General features: G+C 39.1%; 2 protein-coding genes across 9 annotated transcripts in view; both read right to left on the minus strand.

Moving 5' to 3' along the window:
• Nucleotides 1-12,749, minus strand: part of LOC146494843 (carnitine O-acetyltransferase-like) — a 20,239-nt gene extending 7,490 nt beyond the window's left edge. The window contains exons 1-11 of one of the 3 annotated variants that reach the window (XM_085144870.1): nt 11,881-12,738; nt 11,349-11,645; nt 10,130-10,248; nt 9,968-10,021; nt 9,445-9,610; nt 6,750-6,921; nt 4,462-4,637; nt 2,066-2,166; nt 1,589-1,708; nt 831-953; nt 308-443 (exon numbers count right to left, since the gene is read on the minus strand). In XM_085144870.1, the coding sequence (XP_085000996.1) occupies nt 308-443; nt 831-953; nt 1,589-1,708; nt 2,066-2,166; nt 4,462-4,637; nt 6,750-6,921; nt 9,445-9,610; nt 9,968-10,021; nt 10,130-10,248; nt 11,349-11,645; nt 11,881-11,907 (1,491 nt within the window). In that variant the 5' untranslated portion in view covers nt 11,908-12,738. Of the gene's footprint in view, nt 1-307; nt 444-830; nt 954-1,588; nt 1,709-2,065; nt 2,167-4,461; nt 4,638-6,749; nt 6,922-9,444; nt 9,611-9,967; nt 10,022-10,129; nt 10,249-11,348; nt 11,646-11,880 lie in introns of all 3 variants that reach the window. The other 2 variants (XM_085144868.1, XM_085144869.1) reach the window with 2 other exon arrangements.
• Nucleotides 12,750-13,127: 378 nt separating this feature from the next.
• On the minus strand, nt 13,128-23,117 carry LOC146494845 (kelch-like protein 7). Of its 6 annotated transcripts, none has more exons than XM_085144872.1 (13): nt 22,986-23,117; nt 22,063-22,189; nt 21,646-21,754; nt 21,159-21,252; nt 18,486-18,610; nt 18,242-18,417; nt 17,913-18,087; nt 17,507-17,610; nt 16,843-17,080; nt 16,488-16,689; nt 14,205-14,302; nt 13,879-14,065; nt 13,128-13,521 (listed from the first exon to the last, which is right to left on the minus strand). In XM_085144872.1, exons 2-13 carry the CDS (start codon nt 22,168-22,170, stop codon nt 13,455-13,457), a joined length of 1,683 nt encoding a protein of 560 aa, XP_085000998.1. In that variant the 5' UTR covers nt 22,171-22,189; nt 22,986-23,117; the 3' UTR covers nt 13,128-13,454. The 6 variants fall into 6 exon arrangements, with proteins under 6 accessions (XP_085000998.1, XP_085001000.1, XP_085000997.1 ...); XM_085144874.1 differs by having other exon boundaries at nt 13,128-13,403; nt 22,942-23,079; XM_085144871.1 differs by having other exon boundaries at nt 22,942-23,078.
• Between the last annotated feature and the right edge of the window lie 610 nt (nt 23,118-23,727).

The raw sequence follows: 23,727 nt of genomic DNA on the forward strand, positions 1-23,727 counted from the left end.
TTCTATTCTATTTGGCATTCAGACTGGAGCAGTCAGAAATCAAACTACTAACTTTCCACTTATAGTTGACGAGCTGTTCTACCTCCTGATCTACAGGCACCCCTTTAACCCCTGCATAACAAATGGTAAATAGCTGATGCAATTACTTTCGTTAACAACCTTTCAATTAAAGTAAACCTGAAATTCTACACTTAGTCATATCTTGACTTACTCCACTTTAGTGCTGTACACACTCAAAGTTACAAACAACAACTGTCCCTGTGCAGATATTTATGAACCTGATTGTAAGAGTTGGATCTTGCCAGACCTGCTTTTCAGGGTCATCAAAGGCCTTGACAAAGGCAGCTGAGACACTTGTCGTCGAAAGCAGTAGGGACACACGTCCATGCCTGAACATTCGCTGGCTGACAGCTTCATATGATGCACAGACCTGCTTATTCATCCTGTCAAGAGAAGGGAGAGAAAGATTTTCCATAAACTGCGTTGCAACAAAGTTCTAAAACTTACTGACTCATGAGAGAAATACTGGCTCTGCGATGTAGTAATTCCTCCTTCCTTTGGGCTAATGTAAGCATACTGGCTGAGATCACAGCAGTTTTTTCCTCACTATAAATGCCAGAATTTTAAATACCATATGAAATACATTGTGGGGCATCCCAATCTCTCCAAAGTGCTTATAAACTATGAACAAGCTAGACATCTCATGTCAGAGAGTGTTATTTCACATATCTCCATGTGTGAAACATTCTAGTAGAGCTGCTTATCTGTCTGTCAGATCTGACAACATTCTGCATACACATCTCATTCTCCATGAGGTTTCAGGATTTCACCTGTAGCAGGCCAGCTGTATGGCCATTTGGATGAAAGCATCAGGGCTCATGTTGTGGGCCTTCAGATAATTTTTCCCAAAGTGGTCAAAAACCATAACACTCAGATCAAAGTTTTGGATGTTTCTATAGTTGGAGGAATGGAACAAACATTATACAGATGCAATAACAAACCGTGTCAAACACAAGTAACCATTGAATACACACAAATGCCATTTTGGTACCCGAGGCGAGATTATGGTTAGGCACTTTGCTGATACTTGACTTGTGGTAACAAACTGTAATAAAGGTCAGAGATATATTACACACTATTAATTCTACTTACAGAAAACCTGAACGTATTCACATCTATTAATTGGGTGCTTTACATACATTGAGATTTTTATGCAGCAAGACCAAAAGCTACTTTTTTGTAGCTCACTTGAGTTTTATGAAGGACAGGTTTACACCAACACAATAAAAATACCACAATGTATTCAATTTTGAACACATTTGTTGCTTTGTATTGTGAAATTTATTTTAAAACTCACACAAGATGTGTTGTGTGTAACATCCCATTTTGTTTTTCAACATCATTTCTAAGTGCAATATAGCCTTTAACCATATTCTTTTCATACATATAACCAAATGTTTTATTTGCTCTAATAGCCATGCCTTAGCCCTAGCTTTGTTAGTGTTAGTGACAGTCTTTTCGTGCCAGATGTGCAGATGTTTGTTCAACATGAGCCATATTGAACAATTTAAAAGTGATATGTACTCACCTGTCCATGCTCCTTTTAGCCTGCTCAATGATGTCTTTGATATCAGGGGTGACATGGAAGTGTAGTTTCTGGGGCATAGGTAAAGGCAGAATGGAAGCTTGCCTCATCTCTGGCTTCTTCCTGTTTCAAAAATGAGGGCAAATACATTTGGTGGAACAATATCACATGAACAAACCAAAGGCACCATACAGTATGCCAAACAAACAGAGCATGTGCCCTCCTATAATCATTAAGTCATGAAGGAGGTGATGTTTGCACAGCCAAGTGATCATAACCCAGGCGTGAACAATTAAATTCATTCATACCTTCCACACATAAATACATACATATACCCAAATTGTGTGATTCACGAAAACCATACATCTGTGTTAATGCCATGTAATGATTTTAAAATTTAACATCTGAATTTTCAATAATGTAATAACAAAAGAAAAAGCCTAAATCTACATAACCGAAAAACAATTTGGTTCCACTTACATGGATGCGACAAGATAGTCAGTGAGGGCCATACTAACTGCACCATCAGCAACAACATGAATCAGATTTAAACCCCATGACCCATCTTCTGCAACAATTATCTGAAAGACAGAAACAGTATTAGGATTTAATTGCAATTGTGTTGTCTCCATGTTTGAAATCTTTATGATCCTACCTGTCACTAAATGGTTGTGGATTAGAAACTCTAACATACCCCACGAATAAGCTGCTTTACACACTTTTGTGCAGTGAAACAAATCTTTTTTGGGGGGGAATAGCACATACTCAGAACTGGCAGATAATTCAGGAATTTGAAGAAAAAAAAGAAAAAGAAAAGAAAAAAACTACTTTCTTACTTAGAAACCAGGAATGTCTGCTGGACATACCTCGGGTATAGAGGAATACAACGGAGGAGAAAAAAAAACACATTTTAGTCAACTAAAACAGATAAAAAGGTACACCATGATATCTACATGAGTCAAGTCGCTGTACTGTGCTGTAACATTTTTGAACTTTTTAATTACAAAAATGTAACTTAAACTTACATTGCAAGACACGGGTCTTCTGGGTTTTTTGTTTTTTTTTTTAAGGCAGAAAGATAGCAAAATAAGTGAATAGAGTAAAAGGTCACGAAATAAAATCAACACTGAATTTTTCTCTTTAGCTACATTGTGTTAAGGGTTTTCCTTAACCACATCATTACTCGAGAAGGTCAAGTATACAATCAAGAGATCCCTTCATGTATGTAAATACAGAAGGTTATTCTTAAGTTTTTCAGTTTAACCAGTGATTTGCACCTTATTGTATAAACTAGAATAACTGGAAGAAAACAGCATGGAGAAGGAAAGGAACAGCTCATCATCATCTGAAACATTTCACATCAGTCCTCAAACGTGGAGCCAATGCTGTTGCACAGTTATGTATGCATGGGTCACTAGTGTTTATTGACTGATAGAAGTAGAAGGAAGACAAAAAAAAGCAATTACAAGCATAGATTTCAACCCATTTCTACACAATTTTAATAAGAAATTGTATAAGAAAATACCCACCCACCTACAAAGACAACATTTTGGAGGGCTTCATTAAGTATACTAAAGTAAATTCATTCATTCATTTTCTTCTAAATATCCAATTCAGGGTTGCAGGGGGGGCTGAAGCCTATCCCAGCAGCCACAGAGTGAGAACAAATTACACTCATACCTAAGGCAGACAGCTACGTCCACACGTACACGGGTATTTTTGAAAACTGAGATTTTCCGTTTTCGTTTAAAAATTAAAAAAAATCCCGTCCACACATAAACGCAGAAATGAAGGAAAACGCTGCTAGGAACATGCCAAAGCAACAGGTGGCGATATATTCCTAACCGTGTAAAAATGTTGGCCAATCAGAAGTCTAGAAGCCTCGGTGGGAAACAGTAAACAAAGATGGGGCATAGAAGCAGAACCGAGTTGTATGTGTGGAGGGACAGTAACTGTGTGTGTATATGTAAGCATTTAAACACTGCAGAGAGTACAAGTAACAGTATTGTAGAAATTCATTTCACCGAAACAATAATGTGGCGCACAGTGTGATGTCAAAAAAGGCGCACACCTTTGACGCTGCGTTTTCTCCGTTTTTCTCGTCCACACGTAAATGCAAAAACTGAGTTTTCAAAAATATCCACCCTGGCAGGCGATTTTAGAAATCTCAGTTTTCAGTGACCGAAAATGCCGTTTACGTGTGGACGAAAGGTGCAAACGCATAGAAAAATCGGCATTTTCAAAAATACCCGGGTATGTGTGGACGTAGCCTAAGACGGCGCTTTCCCCAAAGAAAAACGCAGCGTTCTTGAAAAGTGCTCTTGAAAACGCATACATTTCAAAATGGAGCTGTCCCGCGTGGACACTAAAAAACGCAGACTTTCTAAAATCATGATGCATTTTAGTCATGTGATGCAGTCATGTGACCAATTAAAAAAAGATAGCGGAGGGCATTATACAGCAGTTGTTTTGTTTGCTCTCAATTTTGACAGCCCTATTAAAGATTTGTATCAGTTTGTACATGCTTCAGATAGCTTTTCTTCAAATTATTTAATTCTCACTCGCTTTGGCAACTTTGTACTTTTGTGTTACTGGCAGCAACAACTCCGCCTCATTGTTAGTCTATTTAAAAAACTCGGTGCTTTCCCTCGACCTTTTGCCGCAATGTTTCAACGAGCCGATAATGGATTGGAAAACCAGTAACTGCTTACTGTGAGGCAACAGTGAACCACTGAACCACCATGTTGCCCATTAAATAAGTTAAGGAATATCAGGTGACTGAGGGAGGCAGTGGGGAATTCCTGTCCCTCCCCTCCCCCCCACACCACACACACAAAATACCACATAACCATCCATTTCTTCAGGTTGTTTCTCACCTGCAGTGACTTGTCAAACCAGCGGTTGGCACTATTCCACTGGCTGCCTCCTCCATGTGTTATTAGGTGGCAATCACATGTGCCGTACTTGTCAGACTCTCGAGGTATGGCTCTATCCAAACACAATGTGAAGATGCTCCTTTCAATGGCTGACAGTGATTCTTTGTTTGTTTGATCTACAAAAAACAAAACCAACCAAACCCAATGATTTTTAACAGTTTAACAGATCTTGCTATGACAGAGCGTCTCCATCACAGACCGCATGAAGCAGTCACAGGTATACATGCAAATACACAAAGGCAAGTACACTATACAATTTCACCCCTCACTTATGTGCAAAAAATAAGTTAACATTGCCCCAGAAAGTTAATTCTGTTCACCTGGAGGTATTCCGTTTGGAATGGAGGTTAACCGTTTTCAGCGGGAGAAACATTTCGTCATCCAAGTGACTTCTCATCTGACTGCAGGTTTCCCTAACCTTACCTGCATAATTAGGCATGCATCAAGACAGTTAACATCGCCATCATTCCTTTTCTCGTCTCTTTTTTACTAGCGTGACCAGGGGTGTAGGAATTGGTTGATCTATTTATCCATACATTCATAAAATACACTCACTCACCAACTAGAGAAGTGCTCAGCATGCTCTTCCCCACCCAACCTCAGCGTTTGTAATGCAAAAATAGGGGCACATTCTTATTAAATAGTATGTTCATATGCACGTCCAAGGTCACACATACTTTAGTTTACTCTTTGGTGCATTTTTCATCCTAAATGAGACATTTTGGTTTAACAATAAAATACCTTTGAATATACAAAATTACTGGTTGAAAGATTTTGTTGAAGTAATTGTTACAATTTGTGAAATATTCATTAATTAAACAGTAAACATGGCATCTGGTGAGGTTTGTTATATATTCTTTTAATAAAAATGCTGAGTGGAAATGATGAGCATTTTAAAAGTTTGTACCTCTTGTATTTTTTTTCCCTCCTCCCATGCCAATCCAATAATGGCATGGGTACTGATGGTGTAGGAGGTCCTCTACCAGCGTAACTAAAGCATGGTTCAGGGTCAAGTTTTATAAAAATTGAATCTCTGACATCTAATCTTAAAACTGGAGTGGATCTTTTTCCTGAATAGGAGCTGGTTCTACAGCAAATAAGCCTGTAGTTGAAAACATGGTAGTATGATATTTAAGCTGTGATGGGGCTGATCATTCTGGACTTTGTGGAAAATGATTCTAAAGCAAGTTCTTAATTTATAGAGACAAATATCACACTGCTCAGCCTTCCTGGAAAAGTGTACTCCAGAGTGTTGGAAAGAGGCTAAGACTGATTCACTGAACTAGAAACACAGGAGGAGCAATTTAGATTTGAGTTGAGTTCAAATATCTAAAGATTCTGTTCTCAAGTGTTGTCAAGATGGAGTGAAACATCACTAGATTAGTAGCAAATTATGACAAAGAGTTGACAGTGAAAGCAAAGAATTCAGTCTACACTTGATTTTCTAGCCCTCACCCAGTGTCATGAACTCTGTTTACCAAAACAAAGATATTTTGGGCACAAGTGGGAGAAAAAGGTTTCCTTTCGATTGCTGGGCTAGGTTTGCCAGAGGTTACTTCCTGTTAAATAGTAGGTCTTCCTTCCCATTGTCAGCAAGCACTTGCTAAGGGAGGATTCTCTGATGTTTTCTCCACTATCATAGGGTACAATTTTTAACTTTATGTTTATTGAGTGTTATTTCAGTGATGTCCTTTTAGGATAGGACCCTGAGGTGTGCAGTATTGATGGTTGCCCAAGTCTAGAAGTTTGACTTGTAATCTTTTTTTCCTCTTTTCTATTTTTTTAAAAAAATTTACTAAGGAAAATCCTCTTGCTTCATTTTACAAATTCAGTTGTTGCTAACAAGCTAGCTTTGGCTCTTCCATTCACATGTTTTATTTACCAGCTAGCCAGGCTGATAATAGTCTTTTGTAACTCTGTAATTGTAACCTGTAAATTCTGTTGTTGTAATAATTAGCTGAGATCCACTGCAAACTAGCTGGGTCTCCCATTAGAACCTGCAGCACCATGATGTGCACTTAGAAAAGCTCACCAAGGTTGCAGAGAATAACAATGATGTGCTAGGATGAAATAGATGCCAAAAATGTTTTTCTGTGTTATTTTCTGGTTCATCACATCATAGAGGATGCAGATTACCCTTCTTTGCCAAGATCAGTTACTGTTGACCACTTTATGTCACACACTTTTTTCATTAGTTTAATCTGAGTTAAAGCTAAGCTTGGCCTTACCTTTCAGACTGAGATATGCTTTGCTCCAAGAGTCACGATCCAGGGTGGTGAGGATACCGACAGGCTCCGTGTTAGTCTCTGATGTGGAGGTGCAAATGCTCTCCATCTGAACACAAAGCTGATCAACTGTCAGCGGAGTCCCATCATTGTGGTAGACCTCCACCACAAAGAACTGATTCAAAGGGAGGACACAGATTAATAGCATTACTGAGCACATGCTTCCCGTCCAACTCAGCACTACATTACATTTGGGTAGTGGGACTAGGTGAACAGCCCACTCCTTTGGCCAACAGCAAAGAGTTCTTCAGCTACTCTTTCAAACATTTCAGGTAGTGTTCAACAGTGTCTGCAGAGAGGAGAATTGACTTGGGTTCCACTTGGTTTGCTTGGATTGTCATCTCTGGCAAACTCTCTCTTCCTATCTGGGGTTCAACTGGGGGTTCGACCAGGAACAAGCTCTCAGCACAAGATCCATAGAGGCTGGGTCTACCACACCAGGTAAAAACCCCAGGTGCAGGCTGTGCAAAGATGCCCCTGAGAATATCCAGCACATAACAGCAGGGTGTATTATTGAGATTGACCAAGCTAAGATCCTGTAGGACTTCCAGATACAGACAGACAAACTGGTGATGGCTTATCAACCGGACATGGTAGTGGAGGACAAGAAGAGGAAGGAAAATACCCTTTGAGCAAGGGAGAATAAAGAACATGCAAAGATAGGGTATGCGTGAGAAATGGAATCCATTTGACTGTTTTTTGTAGGTCACGAGTAGTGTTTATAGAGCAAATATTAAGCTAACATTATATAGTACAGTGTTTTCGCAAGTCAATAGCCAGGGGTAACAAACCTGTGAAGATGTTACTCGCTACACTACAATATTCAAGCAAATAATTAAATGTCTTTTTAAAAAGGTGTGCTCATTTCCTTATACACAGTAAACTATTCACTCATCCGTGTGAATTTGAGTGATATCCCATTCTTAACCCATAGACTTTAATATGATGTTGGCCCACTCTTATTAGGGATAAGAATAGAGAATCCCAGTGGTTCAGTTTGTTGGAATTGTTAGCTCGCTTGCCATAGAGTCCAATCAGCAGATTTCATTTTGTCTCAGAGGAGGAGGAAAATAGTGGCACAGTCTACAGCGTGGATATAAACATTACTTTTATTTCTATTCCACAAAAGCACAATGGCAAAGTGCATACTGCATCCAGGACAGAAACAACCGCATTATGCTTGTAACTAGAGATGGACCGATCCGATATTACGTATCGGTCCGATACTGACCCAAATTACTGGATCGGATATCGGCGAGAAATAAAAAATGTAATCCGATCCATTAAATATCAAAAAAGCACCTCACAAAACTTGCTACGCGGCGTAACTCTGCTCATAACCGTAGCACGTAGCAGCAGTGTGCATCACGTGATAGAGCGGCTGTGTGTATTTGTAGCCTCGCTACCAAACCAGCATTTCATCTATGAGGAAGTTTTCCCAGAGAGAAGTAAAGCAAGTGTGTAAGTTCATCTCTGAATGTCTGTAAAGCGTTCCCACGTTAAGCTTAACAACCATACCTGGAGCGACTGCCTCTCTCTCTCTCTCTCTCCTGCTGCTTCAATCGTGAAACTGCTTAATGATCAGCTGATCGGCTTTTCTGTCGCGAGTCCGTCTCTCTTCTTAGTTTTTGCCCCACTTCTCACCAGAAAGAGGAAACCAACGTGCTGCTGAACAACAGCAGCACGTTTAAGCTTGATAAGCTGTTGTTAGAATTTATTTAATATTACTTTCTACACCAGGATCTTTTTCTACGCAGCTGACAGCTGGTAACTGTGCAGGGGCGGATCTAGCAAAGTTTAGCCAGGGGGGCCGATAGGGCATGAACAGGGAAAAGGGGGCACAAAGACATACTTTTCTTTCTTATTCTCATTTAAAATGTCTAGTTTTTAATAAATAATTATCTGACTCTTACACCCAAAGTTTTAATCTTGTGTAAAATATATAGAAGTCCATTACTGTATATAGTGACTGTTAAGTCTAATATACCCTAGTAAGCTATAGTACTTTTTCCTTTGGGAAGATACCATCTGTGCAGTCTGCAGTTCTGTTGAAGAAAGATGTTGAATCTATTTAATTATTCTTGAAAAATAATTTATTTTTGTGCATTTTCCCCCTGCATCAAATTAAATTTGATTACATCGATTAAGCATCATGAGGAAGAGGGTGGTTCCCTATTTTTTTTTTTTTTTTTTGCTGGGAGTTTGCAACCCTATTAGTTAGGTTGCTTAAAATTTCTTCTAAGTACTCTTTAAAATACCAGAATAGGGAGGATGGAGCAGGTTTAACTTTATTAGATTGATCAGTGTTGCTGAACTATGACATATTTTGGATGCAGTGTATTTTTTACATACAGGTATAACAGAATAGCTTTAGTGTTGTTATTTATTTAAACTTGAGTATAAACTTATACAAAATGCAGCAAGATATTAAAAAAACGTTTTGTTGATTAAAAAAACACACTATATCGGATTCATATCGGTATCGGCAGATATCCAAATTTATGATATCGGTATCGGTATCGGACATAAAAAAAGTGGTATCGTGCCATCTCTACTTGTAACACAGCTTTGGCTCTTTGCAAGCATCTCCACAAAGCCTCTGGTAATATGTTGTGCAAAGAATAAAATAAAATCTCACCTGAGAGTTATATACCACTGTGATGTGTTTGGGTGGATTGCCGATCTTGGCATGGAACACCACCGAGTCCCTCTCCAGACCTGGGATGCGGCAGGTTGACAGCAACTGGGAATACTGCTCCATACAAAGAGGTTTCCCTCCCAGATTCTCAGCTGGTAATGTCTCACTGTGAAAGAGACAGCCTCCATCAGTAAACCGAGGTGGGCTGAAAAATAGAGACAATACACAAGTACCAAAAACTACTAAACTGGATCTCTTAACCACTTTTCTAGTTTTGGTGTCTTTTGGAACATGTTGATGGAATTAGAACTTTAGTTATTACAGGCATTTTTACAAAACAGACTCAGTTTCAGACGCTCCTAATTAATTTTACCGACTAATAGTTTCATGCTCAGGTGAGATCAGTTTCCTCATTTATTCTCAAAAGGTCCTGTGAGCATAGGACGTGTTAACTGCACTATGGCATCTTAGATCTCTGGAGATTAATTAATTAATTAAACATTAATTTGATTCCGGTACTCACTTTTCAATGGTTGTCTTAAATTCCAAAAGAGCTACTATTAGTTTGGCTGCACACCTAAGCAGGACCCCCCCCCCAAAAAAAACAAAACATGTTAGTTGTTTTAAAAAGCTATAAACACATATACAAGGTATCATTTTTGTGTAAGAGTGTGTGTTGGTTTACCTAATTTGTCCCCGTTTATCCCTGAAATCCAGTCGAGGACACGCAATCTGGACATTTGCGTTAATCACCACAGGGCTCCGGTTCCCAAAGTATTCCAACTTCCCCCACAGGTCTGTCGTCTACACACAGTATCAGGCTGTTAATTAATCCTGCAGAAAGCAGCTGATAAAAATGAGTGTCATCACTTGAGTTTCTAAGATTTTGCAAAATTTCATTTAAGTGTTCCTACTCTATCTGCAGTTCTTGACAAATTTACACCATTTTCTGTAATTGCAGTATTTTCATCAATTACTATAACTACAGCTGTACATTCTGCCATTGCCTTTAATGATAAGGCTCAGGGCAAATAGACAAATTATACATCAAATCACATTTTTTAAATTAATTGAGTGCAGTACCACAGCTCACTTAAGACAAACAAAGAATTATATTTTATAAAAACACTTATAAACCAAAAATATTATGATTAATGTATATTACTTCTAGACTAAATATTACTTTTGCTGCTGCTTGTGAATAGCATTCACTCAATAAAATGTATTTCACTTTGTTAGTGATAGACTAGTTTCCAAATCAGGCTGTGGGACAGTGTCAGACTTGAACACACAGAGTAAACTTTAACCCAATGCATATAAACATTTAAGTTTCAAAACTCTGATGAGCAGCTGTCAGATTAGAAACTGATGGCAGCACTTGAAGCACAGTGAGCAGTAAGACAGATTTATATAAATTTCACTTATTGAATTATTTCCCCACTTGCAATGATCAAAAAACAAGTTCTCTTTTGTGTTTCATTTTACTGTTTAATGCAACATTGTTAATCAATAAGACCAATAAAGATTCATTTCAACTTTTCAATCACAGTGGTTTTCAGTTACCAAATGTTCTGAAACAGAGCTGCTTTGTTTGACACAATACATTAAATTATCAGTACTCTTCATTGCTGCCTGCAGTTTTTAGGTTTTGTGAAGCCAGATAAAGAAAGACTGGGTATGTTGAAATTTCTTCATAGTATAGTCCTCTGGAATAGCATTTCTATAGTACTTTTCTATTTTTACTAATGAATAAGGCCTGATGTTTTTTGTTCTAACCGATCCTACCTGAGACCTATTTAATTCCATCTTCTTCCTTCCCTATAACATGATCATTCATTTTCAGTCAGTTCCCTATGTCTGGTCACTGCAACTTGAACCTCTTTAGTGGCAGTAAATGAGCTCACCCAGTTGACAGTGTTGCATGCTTTCTTCTCCAGGCTTCTCTGCAGTTCCTCTCCAACCCCTCCTCTTTTCATAAAGGCCTCAACCAGCTGTTTCGCTCGCTTCCACTCATCCTCTTCTATTATGGGCTCCAGGGCACTGAGGTAGCCCTCACATGTTTTCCGCAGAGGGGGGACAGGTACCCTGGGAAGTCCCTTCTGCTGGTTCAAGTATCTGTCACTAATAAGAATCACTCGTACAGGCTTCACTAACTGATAAGATCGGACCTGGTCTGGAGGATTCATCTTCCCCAGCTTCACCTGGGAGACAGAAAGACAACAAAAATACATGAATATAGAATAAAAGGAGATCAGGTAATAAATCCTGAGACTTTTACTAGCATTCATTTGGTTAAAACATGAAGAAATTGCTTCTGTTAATTATTACGTTAACAAAAACAAATAAAACCTCAGACATATTTATGAATACAAGGTAATGGGCTTTTGTTATGACTTCAGTAAGATAAATCCTAAACAACTACACTGAATTGCTTACCATAGTTCTGCTGAAGATTCTCAACATTGTGTTTTCAGGAAACTCACACAGAATGAGGCTGGAGTGTATTCACCTGTTTAACCAGCAGTTACAATGCTAAAAAAAATAAAAAAAATAAATGCCAATAGCCTAATAACTATCCTGAATCATTTATTGTTTGGCTTACACAGACACATCCACATTAAGGTGATAAGTGCTGAGCTAAAAACAAGCAGAAAACACTCCAGGGCTGCCAGTTTGTTACTCCACAAAAATAATAGCTTTCAAGCACACCAGCTCTACATCAGACAATTATGCACTCAGCTCATCTGCAACTGAAATCACACCTCCTAGTCACATGATACAGTGACATGGCTATGACATCCAATCATAGGAACCTGCTTCACAACTTGAAAAGTTCATGCCTCATTGACAAAAGAAGAAACCAAACTAATTGAAAATTTTTTTTTTTAAAATTCAGCAGTTAAGGTGAATAGTTAATGTACAATCTGTGGAAAACCCATGTCTACTGTAATAGTATGCATGACATGATAAAGGTAAACTGAAGAATTGTGTTCACATTGGTGGCAGGCAGTTGCTGTAAGGTTGATCGATTCTGATACAATCCATGAAAAACACTCAAAGTGTGTGACAAAAAGGAAAAGTCTACAAACTAACAATCAGCTTTTAGAGATGGAATCTAATAGAGTCTGCACACGGTTTCTTGAAACTGTCTTAAACCAGCGCACGTGAAACCAAATTTGCTTTGTGACTTTTCAAATTTTAAAAACTTGTGCAAACTAAACTTGTTTCAGCCCCTCAGGCCTCATCTACAAATTGCTTTACAAAAAAAAAAAAAAAAAAAAAAAAAAAAAAAAGTTAGTTACATAACTTTTTAAATTTCCTTTAGTGTACTCTTGCCTCTACTGGTAAAAATTAGAGTAGAGCCAGTTGTTTCATAAACTTAAAATAAAAAAAAATAAAAAAAACCACACAACCAAACATACAAAATGTAGTGTAAGGATATTAAAAGAACGTGGCGAAACCTCTGAGGCCCTCATGTCAGTTACTTCTTCAGGCAGTTTTTTTATTTCACTTTCAGGCAATTGGTTTGGATGTTTTATCAAAGTAAGGGTAATTAATCTGATTTTACAGTAGAATCTTGAGCATCCATTTTGGATCCGTGCTAAAACATGAAAGGAACTTATGCAAAGATTAAATTCTCTGACAGACAAAGCAGGGGGGGGGGGGGGACTCCTACAAGAACATTTCAAATCATTAGCAAAGCACTTTTATTAAATTAGTCATGTATCAATAAAAACACAGCACATCTACACAGCAGATATCTGCCAAACATTTACAAGCAAGAGAATTTTTACTGCTAAACAAAGTTAAAAGAACATAACCATTCTGTAAACATGCACATTAAATATTGTGATGAGTAACCCTTTCAGAAGTAGGTCCTTGTGCAAATCAGTTTACTATTCCACTACAGGAATCCTAGGGGTCTCAAACAAGCATAACAATCAAATGTGTATCTTGTCCTATGAGGATGAGGCAAATAAAAACATTATGCGGCTGCCTTCAATGAACTCTCATGGACAAACCGTGCAGATAATGCAGCTGGTGGAGAAAAAAGCTTGAGCTTTGGATGTTACCCACCTGAACACAAAAGAAATGTTTCAGTAAAAAGTTGAGCAAATAGATTGAGTGTTTACTGCTCAGACTTTATAGTAATGATGCTTCTTTTACAAATATCAGCAGTGGCTAAAGCATCATAAAATAATAAGATAAGTCATATTAGGCAGTACCTTTTACAACCCAACTGCCCAATCGCTTATGTTGATTTCTAACAAGAATTTAACATTTTGTTAAAGAAGTGCAACCAAAATGGTTTGACTATATATATTTACCACTAAGAATAAATTCATATTAATGAGATGTTTAGACATTCTGAAAAATATAGTGCTGTCCATTTTTATATAGTTTATGTCAACAGTATTTAGTTGATGTACCAACCTATTGGTTTTTGTGTGGTATTCTAGGACATTTGTGAGGCACTGTGCCCCTAGTCCATCGCCTGCCAGCACAAAAATTACGTCACCGACAGGCACACATTTCACTGTGAGACTTCTCCACGGCATCCTTGAGGCAGCATGCCACTTGTTAGTGGTAATATCATAGTATTCTACTGAGTGAAGTCCACCTGGAAAATAGGGAACCCCCCCCCCCAAAAAAAAACCAAACAAACAAACATGCATTATACAGACCTACTAGCTATGGCCATCGTGATAAACTACAGTAGTACTTTGATTCCTTAACACTGTAACAGCTGTTTTCTTTACCAGTTGACCCTTCGCCTCCAACAGCATATATCTTGTTGTCGACAACCACTAGCCCATGGTTCTTCCTGGCAACCCTCATTTCATGCAATTTTCTCCACCTGGAAGGTTGTAGCAGAAAACAAATATAGTGTAGAGAAGAAAAAAAAATCTAATGTGTATTCTTGAGAGTTTTATGACCCACTGAATAAGCTTTTAAGGTAATTTATTTAGCAGGATTTTCCAATGTTTGATAATGACAACCTTGGCGCCGAAAACCGATGTCCAAAGCAAAGTGTCAAAACCCTAAAGTTCCCGGAATTGTCATTGAAATCTGGTTCAAAGTTAATCTCCAAATTCCATTGTTAAAATGTGCAGCTTCAAAGCAGAAATAGACTGGTTTACAACCACGTACAAAAACTATTCTATAATCAGTTTCTCTTCTTCGACATGAAGCCTTGAAAACCACCAATGGTTACTTATGCTATGCCCCAATTAAGGGGCTGCATGCTTCGGAGGCCGCATTTGAAGGCCGTTTATGTCACAGCCAGGCAACGAAGGCTGCTCCAAATGAGTTCTTCATTTCCCTGGATTTGAACTATGGGTCCGGTGTATGCTTCGTGGCCCAACCTATCCCAGAATTCATAGCACCTCCCAGCCAATTCCAGTGTCCAATAATGGCGGAAGCTAACTAGTTGTAATATTACTCTTTTCAATACTTTATTATAAAAATATTATTAATAATATAAAAATACTTTTCAAACACTGCAATGGCAGAGGAGCCTGGCTAAAGAGTTTGAAATATTACTCTTTCTGGGTCACAAAATAAAATTAACATTTTCAGGTGAGAATGTAGGTGTGTCAACTTCAAATATCTGCTCTGTTTATCAAGACATCACATATTTGCAAAAGTGCTCTGACGTTTTCGGAGACGTCTGTTACCTACCAGCTCGATAGCTGACTGGGTGGTCAAGGCTCACTAGCGCCGGTGAGAACACCAGACTCCCCCCACGGTCTTTCACTACTCAGTTTAAACATGATACAAGTCACTTAGATAACCTAAAAAAAAAAAAAAAGTTATTGTTTGGCTTATTTCAGAGTTTTATTTGTTCCTGAGAAAAATCAGTTTGGCTGAGATTAAAGTTATAATTTTTTCACAGCTGAATAAACGCTAAATTTACTCCAATGTCCCGTTATATTTTAGATAGCAAGGAGCAGACGGCTGAGTTTAATAAACTCCACTTAGGCAGTGGTGACGCAAATCTGAAGGTTAGACAGTCCCATTTCACAGCTTGGCACTTCCGGCCTTCTCCGTCTTCAGCGGATCCGGCCCACATAGACTGCAAAAGCTGGGTCCTCCAAAGGATGCAGCCCCTGAATTGAGACACAGCCATTGGCATCTACCAATATCTGAACCTTCAGTTCTCTTCCATAGTGTTCATTTTGTCGTTTCCCTTGCTCACCCCAAAAAGTCACAGCTGATAGCTGGCCCATCCTGAGCCTGGTTCACCCAGAGGGTTCTATCTGGTTAACGGGAGTTTTTCCCTTCCCACCAACACCAACTCTCTCCACTATGGTAGGATCTTTACTATATAAAGCACCTTGAAGTGACTGTTGTGATTTGGTGTTATATAAAATAAAACTTTAACTTGACAGAGTTTGTACTAACCAATCATCCTGCTCCTAGTATTTTATTAGCATTATTTAGGACTAATGAGAAGGTATTGGCCATGTAGCCATACAATCTAGGGATGAGCTTACTAACAATCTTGATAATGTATCAATTATATAATTTTATTATATTATTTATTATATAAATATAATCAAACTAAAAGTTCAGAAAACTTTACTTCTGACTTCGAATTTGGTGGAGAGTTTTTAGAAGATGCATTATGGTATTATTTTGAAATACCATGTTTTCACAAACTTTGGTGTCCTTGTTGACCACCTGCCGGGGTGGCTATAAGATCCATTGTGCACTGGGAGAAACCTGGAAACCATGTATTTTTACACTGGCGTCCACTGTGGCCAGTACAACAACAGTAACTTTTGTGCTTACTTATGCAAGATTTACACTTCAGCTGCCACTTTTTGTTTAATTCATCAAAATTCCAGCGCAATGCAGGAACACCACGCACAATCGCCAGTGACACTGGTCAGTCATGCAATAAAGTGGTATACATTTAGCTTTAACTTTGCTAGCCTCCTGATGCCCATTGATTCATATACCTCCTTTAAAGCACAAAGTCCCAAACATTGCAAACATACACAGACAAAAAAGCAGCATACAGAGCTGTAGTGACTCACTGTTGTGTGTTGGGGTCATAGACCTCACAGTTCCTGAGGACTCTACCAGAAACACTGTTGCCAGTCATTCCTCCACAAACATAAATGAGCCCATTGGCCTCCACTGAGGCATGACTGCAGCGGGACACTAGCATGCTGGTGTTGACCTGCCATGACTCTGTCATTGTGTCATAACTTTCAAAGAGGTCCACAGCTGACCCACCTGCAAAAACACTACATAATATCAGAAACATATGCTTGCAGACATGGCTAGAAACTTTCCCCACTGATAACTAGCTATACTACATTCATAGCAAAACTAGAGCAATTTACTGCCCACAGTCTCTTCAAGAGATACACATATCACCATGCATACCCGCTTCTGATCCTCCAGATGTGAAGATCTTGCCCTCAAAAACACACGCAGACATCTTCTCACGAGGTGTTGGTGGCCCTGGCCTGGAGCATCTATTCCTCAGAATGTTGTAGAAGTCTGTGTGTTTGATGTGAAAGCTGTGTGAGCCACCTAAAATGGAGCCCACCCTATTCCAGAGGACAGCTGTGGGATTCTGGCGTTTTGACAGTTTGCAGTTGATGCTCATCCAGCTGTAATCCTGAATGGAAAGCAATACCAACACTTGTGTAATGATTAGAACAGACCTGCTATTGTATGGAACTATTTAAAGAAAACAACAAAACAAACACCGAAGATCAACCAAATCGTTATTCTACTAATGTGCACCACTATTTAGCCCCATTTACCGTTTGTTGCTTCGTGCTCATCTTCTCAATCTTATTTCCCCTTAACCTTCCACCACAAATGGCTGGCCTGCCTTGAGCTGGAAGTCACTTTAAGAGTTTTTCCTCCTTATAGTAGGTTAAAGGTAGCTCATATGTAATCAGTGGCATTCCTCTACATTTACCTAAGGTGGCAATGTAAATAAAAATCAAGCAACTGCTAAACAAGCCCATACCTAAACGATATTACACAGTCTGGAGTGATGCCCCTGTGGCTAGAATTGGTAAATATTTGTTGTTACCTTGGGGTCAAAGTAGTAGCAGCGGTTACCATCAAACAGACCAATGCAGTTGTCGTACTTCTTGCGACGTGGTTGGCTGAGCTCTCCAAGGTCCCACATCGCACCTAAGGCAAAAACGATGAGTTTTTTTTGTGAATGAATGAGTGACTATATCCATCTACACAGTGGAAAGCAATATCGCAACTATTTGAACTTTGCCTGTATCACGTGACGAGCCAAATTACCAATACTGGCCATTTAGAGCAACAACATATACACAAAACCCAGAAAATATTCCAGCAAAACCCTGGAATTCAATTAGCCACAATATTATGTTGTACATGTATAACAAGTTTTACCGAAATTCATCAGTTTAAACTTTTTGCTTCCATTGAATGATGCAGTTCATTTCATTTTTGCTACTCACGGGTGATCATCTGTAAACAGTGTGGGTTGTCCTGGAAGAGCGGCTCAGTCTTTACAGTTTCTGACAGGAAGGTTTTGGGGACCAGAGATAGGCGAATGCACCTCAAAACATCCATAATATGCTGTTGTCTACTTGGGATGTTATACTTTAGCCAGCGCACTGCAGCATCACAAACCTGAATGGAGCAACATGTGGGAACAAAGGCTTTCCACAGCGTTTTTTTTTTTTTTTTTTTTAATTTTTTTTACTTAAATTTCAGGTCTAGTTTGATTTCAGTTAGCTACATTTTTTTTGTTTTAAATACAAAATTTTAGTCGACACTGTGGTACCTGTGTCTCACAGTAGACAGTGAGTTTGTCCTGGTGCAGTAGATGCGTGAGCTGTGCAATGTCCAGATTTAGAAATTCATCCAGTCTGCAGACATCAGTAAAGTGGAGATAGGAAAACTCCTCTGCTGCTGCCTTCAGCTCTGGACAGTTCATGCGGTCTGCGAGTACTGAAATACCTGCAAAAGCACAGAACAGGAATCACTCAAAGAAATCCACAATGGCAGGTCTGTGTTTCTGTTGTTACCCAGGCAGTTTGTTGCATCAATCTGTCCAAAAATGAACTTCGCACACATCATCTTCACTGGTTCAATCTGGTACTGGTTGGCCACATTCAGCAATGACTCTGCATTAGTACTGTCCACTGTGATTCTGGGACACGGCAAAACACAAAGTATGAAAAAAGAAAACAAAACTATCGCTTATTGCCATATGATGAGTGTACTGCAAAGTAAGATTAATGCACTAGTTATGTTAAGGCTTTCTGGTTTAAAAGTGAATAAAAATGCCATGTTTTCTCCTATTCGTTTATTTACAGCATGTGTTTAGAGCCAAGCATTTATAAAAAAAAATATATATATATAAAAAAAAAAAAGCTTGCTCTTAATCCAATGCATTTGTCTGGCAGAAACCTTCCTTAAGCCTTTATCTGCATGAACCCGTGTGTGCTGTGACTCAGCCACAGTACAATGATCACACTTAAGTTCTTTTGAAATATCTAAGGTTTTCATTCCATGGCCAAGCATTGCACTATTTCACACTTTTCAGCAGAAGAGAGATCCTTTTTCTTTCCCATATAGCTTGAAAATGGTGGTCTGCTTAATAATGTGGAACATACTTCTTTAGTAGTTTTTCCTTTAATTGGGCTCACCTGGTAAACTAATAGTCACAGGTGTCAGAGATTGATTTTAGTGATCCAAAGAGCACTGAGACACAGTGGCTGTGTCCCAATTCAGGGTCTGCACGCTTGAAGTACGCATTTCAAGTGCGATCACGTCACCGCCACGCGACGACGGCTGTCCCAATTCGAAGTGTACTTCAAATGCATACTCCGAATGCGCCGTCGATTTCCCCAAATATCAAGCGTGGTCCGGTGCACGCTTCGTGGTCCCATATATCCCACAATTCACAGCGCGGCAGTGGGTGTGGATAATTTTGCCACAAAATACAGCAGAAGGGAGCGGCCGAAGAGTGAACTGTCAAAAGTAAGTACTGAATATAATGTCAGTCATTTATGTGCGAATGTTTAATAATGAAGAACAGTAAAACATTGCTGTTGGCCACATGTCGGCAAAGTTATGTGACATTAGCGATGTTTGTACTTTCAGCGTTAACTTGGTTTTAAAGCCTTTACTTTAAAATATACACGTTCAATAGTCGACCTTAATTCTACAGATAATCTGATGATTTTGTGGATAATTAAAGTCAGTCATATCCACAAAAACAACAAGCTGGAAGTCAGTGATGCTGCTCGGTTTGCAGTCCTGAATATCACGGCACAAGCAGGATTCACTGCACTGTTAATGTTAGCTATGTTATATTGCTGCCTCTGTTCGGTGGTGTCGAGCCAAACGGACTTTAACATGTATTTGAACGAGCTGACGGTTCACTCGTTAAGCTGAAAGAAAGATGCTTTAATCACAGGAGTCACACATGTGTCCACTGTACCATCTGGGAACTCTTCTTGTTTACAGTCGTAATAACACAAACACTAAATCCTCCTGTTTGTAGCAGTGTATACAGCTGAGACTGTCACCTGTCTGTCCTGCACTCTCTCTCTGTTTCTTTCTCTCTGATTGTGTAATAAAAGTATGAACATGTATTTATAAGTTACACTTGTGTTTGAATCCTGCAGCTTATCACACATTTGATTTCCATGTGTGACGACTGCAAGTGTCCAGAGTGAGGACGGACTGAGGGACTCACTGCTGCACATCATCTGTGAGGCTTTGCACCCCTGATGATCCATCAGGACAAACTCAGCAGTGTGTGAGAAAGAGGAGGAGGAAGAGCCAGCAGCAGCTGACAGATGGAGAGAATAGACAGACTGTTCCCTGTTTGTGAAGGACTGCTAGGAAAGTTTAACATAAGTAATTGTCTGTCCTGAATCAGTCTTATTAGGTAATGTTCAAATAATTTTTATCATCCCTGGGTGGGTGGATGGATGGATAGATCCCTATTATATTTACATTACAACAGTGACATGATTTTAGTCTCATGAACAACATTAGCTAATTGTTATTTACCAACTAATCTTAAAATAACTGTTCAGTACAGAAATGAAGCCCAACAATCATGTTTTACAGTCCTGTGGTCTCAGCCTACTCAACTAATCAAAGTGATGTCATGACAAAAATGAACGAACAAAAAACATTTTTCTCCTTCATTCTGTCACACAAAGCTGTATGTAACATTTCTCGCGGTTAGTATCATGGTTGCTAGGCAACCTGAACAGCGCGACGCAGGCTAGACCATCCCATTTCACAAGCCTCTCACTTCCGCACTTCTCGTACTTATAGTACGCACCGTACGTAGTACGCGTAGTGTGCGTACTTCAAGCGTGCAGACCCTGAATTGGGACACAGCTAGTGCCATCCATGCATTTAATTGAAAAACATCATATCTAATCTTTATGACACTAAATACAATTTGCATAATAATTTGGAACGCAGTGTAGGGATTATTCTGTGCAGAATAAGACTCGTGACACGTCAAAATCCCATTTTATGTGAGTGCACACAGAGTCTGAAGCAGAAAGCTGGCTTAAAAGAAAAAAAACCAACCAAAAAACTGCTAGCTACTATTGGGATACCCATTACCACTGACTGTGGTTTTAGGCTTTGTCAAGCCAGTTAACACAAACAAAGCCTTACTGGGTTCAACTTGCTTCACAGTATAGCCCTGTTTTAAACGCACTTACTGTGAGGTATAAATATATTCAAGCAACAGCTCAAGGACCTCAGGCTCAACACCCCTGAGCTCCACCTCAGGAGACACAGACTCCTTCATTCTGGCTGAAAGTGAAAAGAAAATCAAACAAACAAATAAAACAATTAACAACAATTAACAGAACTACATCAACAGCCATACGCGTTTCAGAAATTTGCCATCTTTGTTGAAATAAACCATTTTGAAGCCAAATGCAGTCCATTTTATTAAATGAAATGTATATTGTGAATTAAAAGGAAGGCAAGCAAAACCAGAGTAGATTTACCATTATGTTTCAACTCATCACACAGTTACTTAATTTTAGTCTTTACAAGATATTTAAAATTTGGCTCACATGGTTCTTTCTCTATTTTACTAAACCTAAGGGATGCTCCTCTGATGTTTCTCTGGAGACAGTTTTGTAGTAAGGCCTCAAGGTAGAGTATTAATGTGTGTTCTTTTGTGTAGTTTTGTGTTACCCTTACTGGTGAACATAAGTCTGAAGACATGGCTGGCTGCAGCTAGCACTGCTCTGTGTGCTGCAAGGCGTTTTCCCTGAACCACAAGGGTCACATCACAGAGGCTGCCCTGGAGAAAATCAGTCATCAAAGAAGTGTACTAGATAGCAAGTTCAACTTTGTCAAACTTTCCTTGTGTTTGACCTAAAGCCCCAGTCAGGGATTACCAATGTGGCGACGCCAATTATTTAGTCAGGTAAATCAGAGTTTCCTGTGTTACTTTTGTGACACAGAAAATTCTGACCTTAACATCAGTATGCGTCGCTAACCCGTCAACCTTGCTTTGTACTACAAAGCACAAGAACCAAGACGGGAACAACCACAGTCGTGCCTTTTGGCAGCATTAGTCTACAGGCTTTTGTATTCTTAAACACCCACCTGTTTTCTCACGTGGTTAAGGAATCCCATGTAGTTGGTCAGACATATGCGCTCTCTGATGGCACTTTTTCTGTTATTTTTCTTGGCACTTGATGAGGAGGCCATCATCCCACTTATGTCGGCACCACTGTCAGAAGACATGTTTCAGTAAACGGTTTCTCTCAAACTCCTTCCCTTCTGCTGCTCTTGAACCAGGTGAGCAACACTCAAATTTTCTCAGACATGCAATATCAAAGGTGTCGACATCAAAACACAGAGGAACTTGCTTTCACAGCACTACTGGGCCACTTTTTACTTCCATGTCTGTTTTATGGATGCAGGAGCTTGACAGGTTACAGAGAAGGAGATGCCCTAACAACTTAAAAAGTGAGACGTTCTGGAGAGCACTTTCCAATAGCTTTGTTTCTTGTTCTGGCTTCTTTTATCCCCCCTCCCTTCAGTTCAAACACACATAGTTCAGGAGAAGACTAGCTCTAACTGCCTTCAATACCAGTACAAATGACGTTGGCTCCCAACAAACAATGCAGAAAACAATTAACTAAATGTTGTGCTGGGTGTCTTTTCCACGACATCTCCTCAGAGCCATTTAAAAAGTCAGCTGGAAGGTGGTGCCAAATCCTAATTACATAAAGAGCAATAAAATAGCCAGACATCACCTAGCAAAATACTTCTGTTGTTTTGCTATGTTTGATTGGGTAGGACCTTCAAAGAAAATCAGTCTACACAAACACTTGAATATTAGCTGGCATGCTATCCATTGCTAGCATGCCAGCTAACTCTAACTGGCAGACAAAAAGAAACGAGGGAGGAATACAGGGCACGCGCACCACAAAATGGCGAATTTAATGGTGGCTTTAAAAAAACTAATCAGTTACCTACCTGCACCCGATCTCTTAGATCAGGTGCAAGAAAGCAAAGCTCACTTTTATACTACAGGAAGTCCCGCTTTGTAAGGGTCAAGGCCGTGACCTTGTTTACATCCGTGCCATACTTGCCACTTTTAACTCAAGAACACTCAAACTGATCACGAGGCCCAGGGGCGGAGTTCAAGCGTTGGCGTTACTGCGTGGAACGTGAACGTTGTAATGTATGCACGAGACACTTTAACATTCCACTGGCACAATGTACATTTTCAGACTTTAAATGTAAAATTTCCAGGTTGTTTTATTTAATATACTTAATGTTTATAATTAACTATTTACTGTATATAATATGCTGTTTATGCACAGAGGGCCGTTTCAGGACACATCTCATTTCAGTGCACGTTGTACTCTAAAGTCTAGTAAACTCTAGTACAACTATGCATGTGACAAATAAAGAATCTTGAATGAACTTGTGGCACAAACGGAGCAGCCTTTCCGAGTGCTCTTCTTGGAAACTGCGGGAAAAAACAAAAGAACTAAAAAAAAAAAAAAAAAGCCAAACTGAAAGAAACTAGATTTACGAAGAGATTCGAGTTCAGATTTTTGCAAAAACTGTTCATTTTCAAGAAAAGGTTATCCTGTTTTAGCTTAACATATGTCTGTTATGCCATATCCGTTATCAAGTTACGAATCGTGCTCATAAACAGAAGATAAAATCATAATGTCGTGGAAATTATTAAATAATATATCCAACACATCGCTGTGGGTTAATTTCTAAAATGTATTGCTCATTTTAACCATA

The sequence above is a fragment of the Neolamprologus multifasciatus genome, chromosome 20, assembly GCF_963576455.1.
Source record: "Neolamprologus multifasciatus chromosome 20, fNeoMul1.2, whole genome shotgun sequence".
NCBI classification, from domain to species: Eukaryota; Metazoa; Chordata; class Actinopteri; order Cichliformes; family Cichlidae; genus Neolamprologus; species Neolamprologus multifasciatus.

Excerpts from the sequence above, each read along its gene's own strand:
- LOC146494845 (XM_085144872.1), bottom strand. The coding sequence starts at position 22,170 with ATGATGGCCTCCTCATCAAGTGCCAAGAAAAATAACAGAAAAAGTGCC. Across the intron at positions 17,611-17,912 it reads CTGTTTACAGATGATCACCC|GTGCGATGTGGGACCTTGGA; the intron begins GTGAGTAGCAAA and ends TTTTTGCCTTAG. Across the intron at positions 16,690-16,842 it reads ATCTGGAGGATCAGAAGCGG|GTGGGTCAGCTGTGGACCTC; the intron begins GTATGCATGGTG and ends GTGTTTTTGCAG.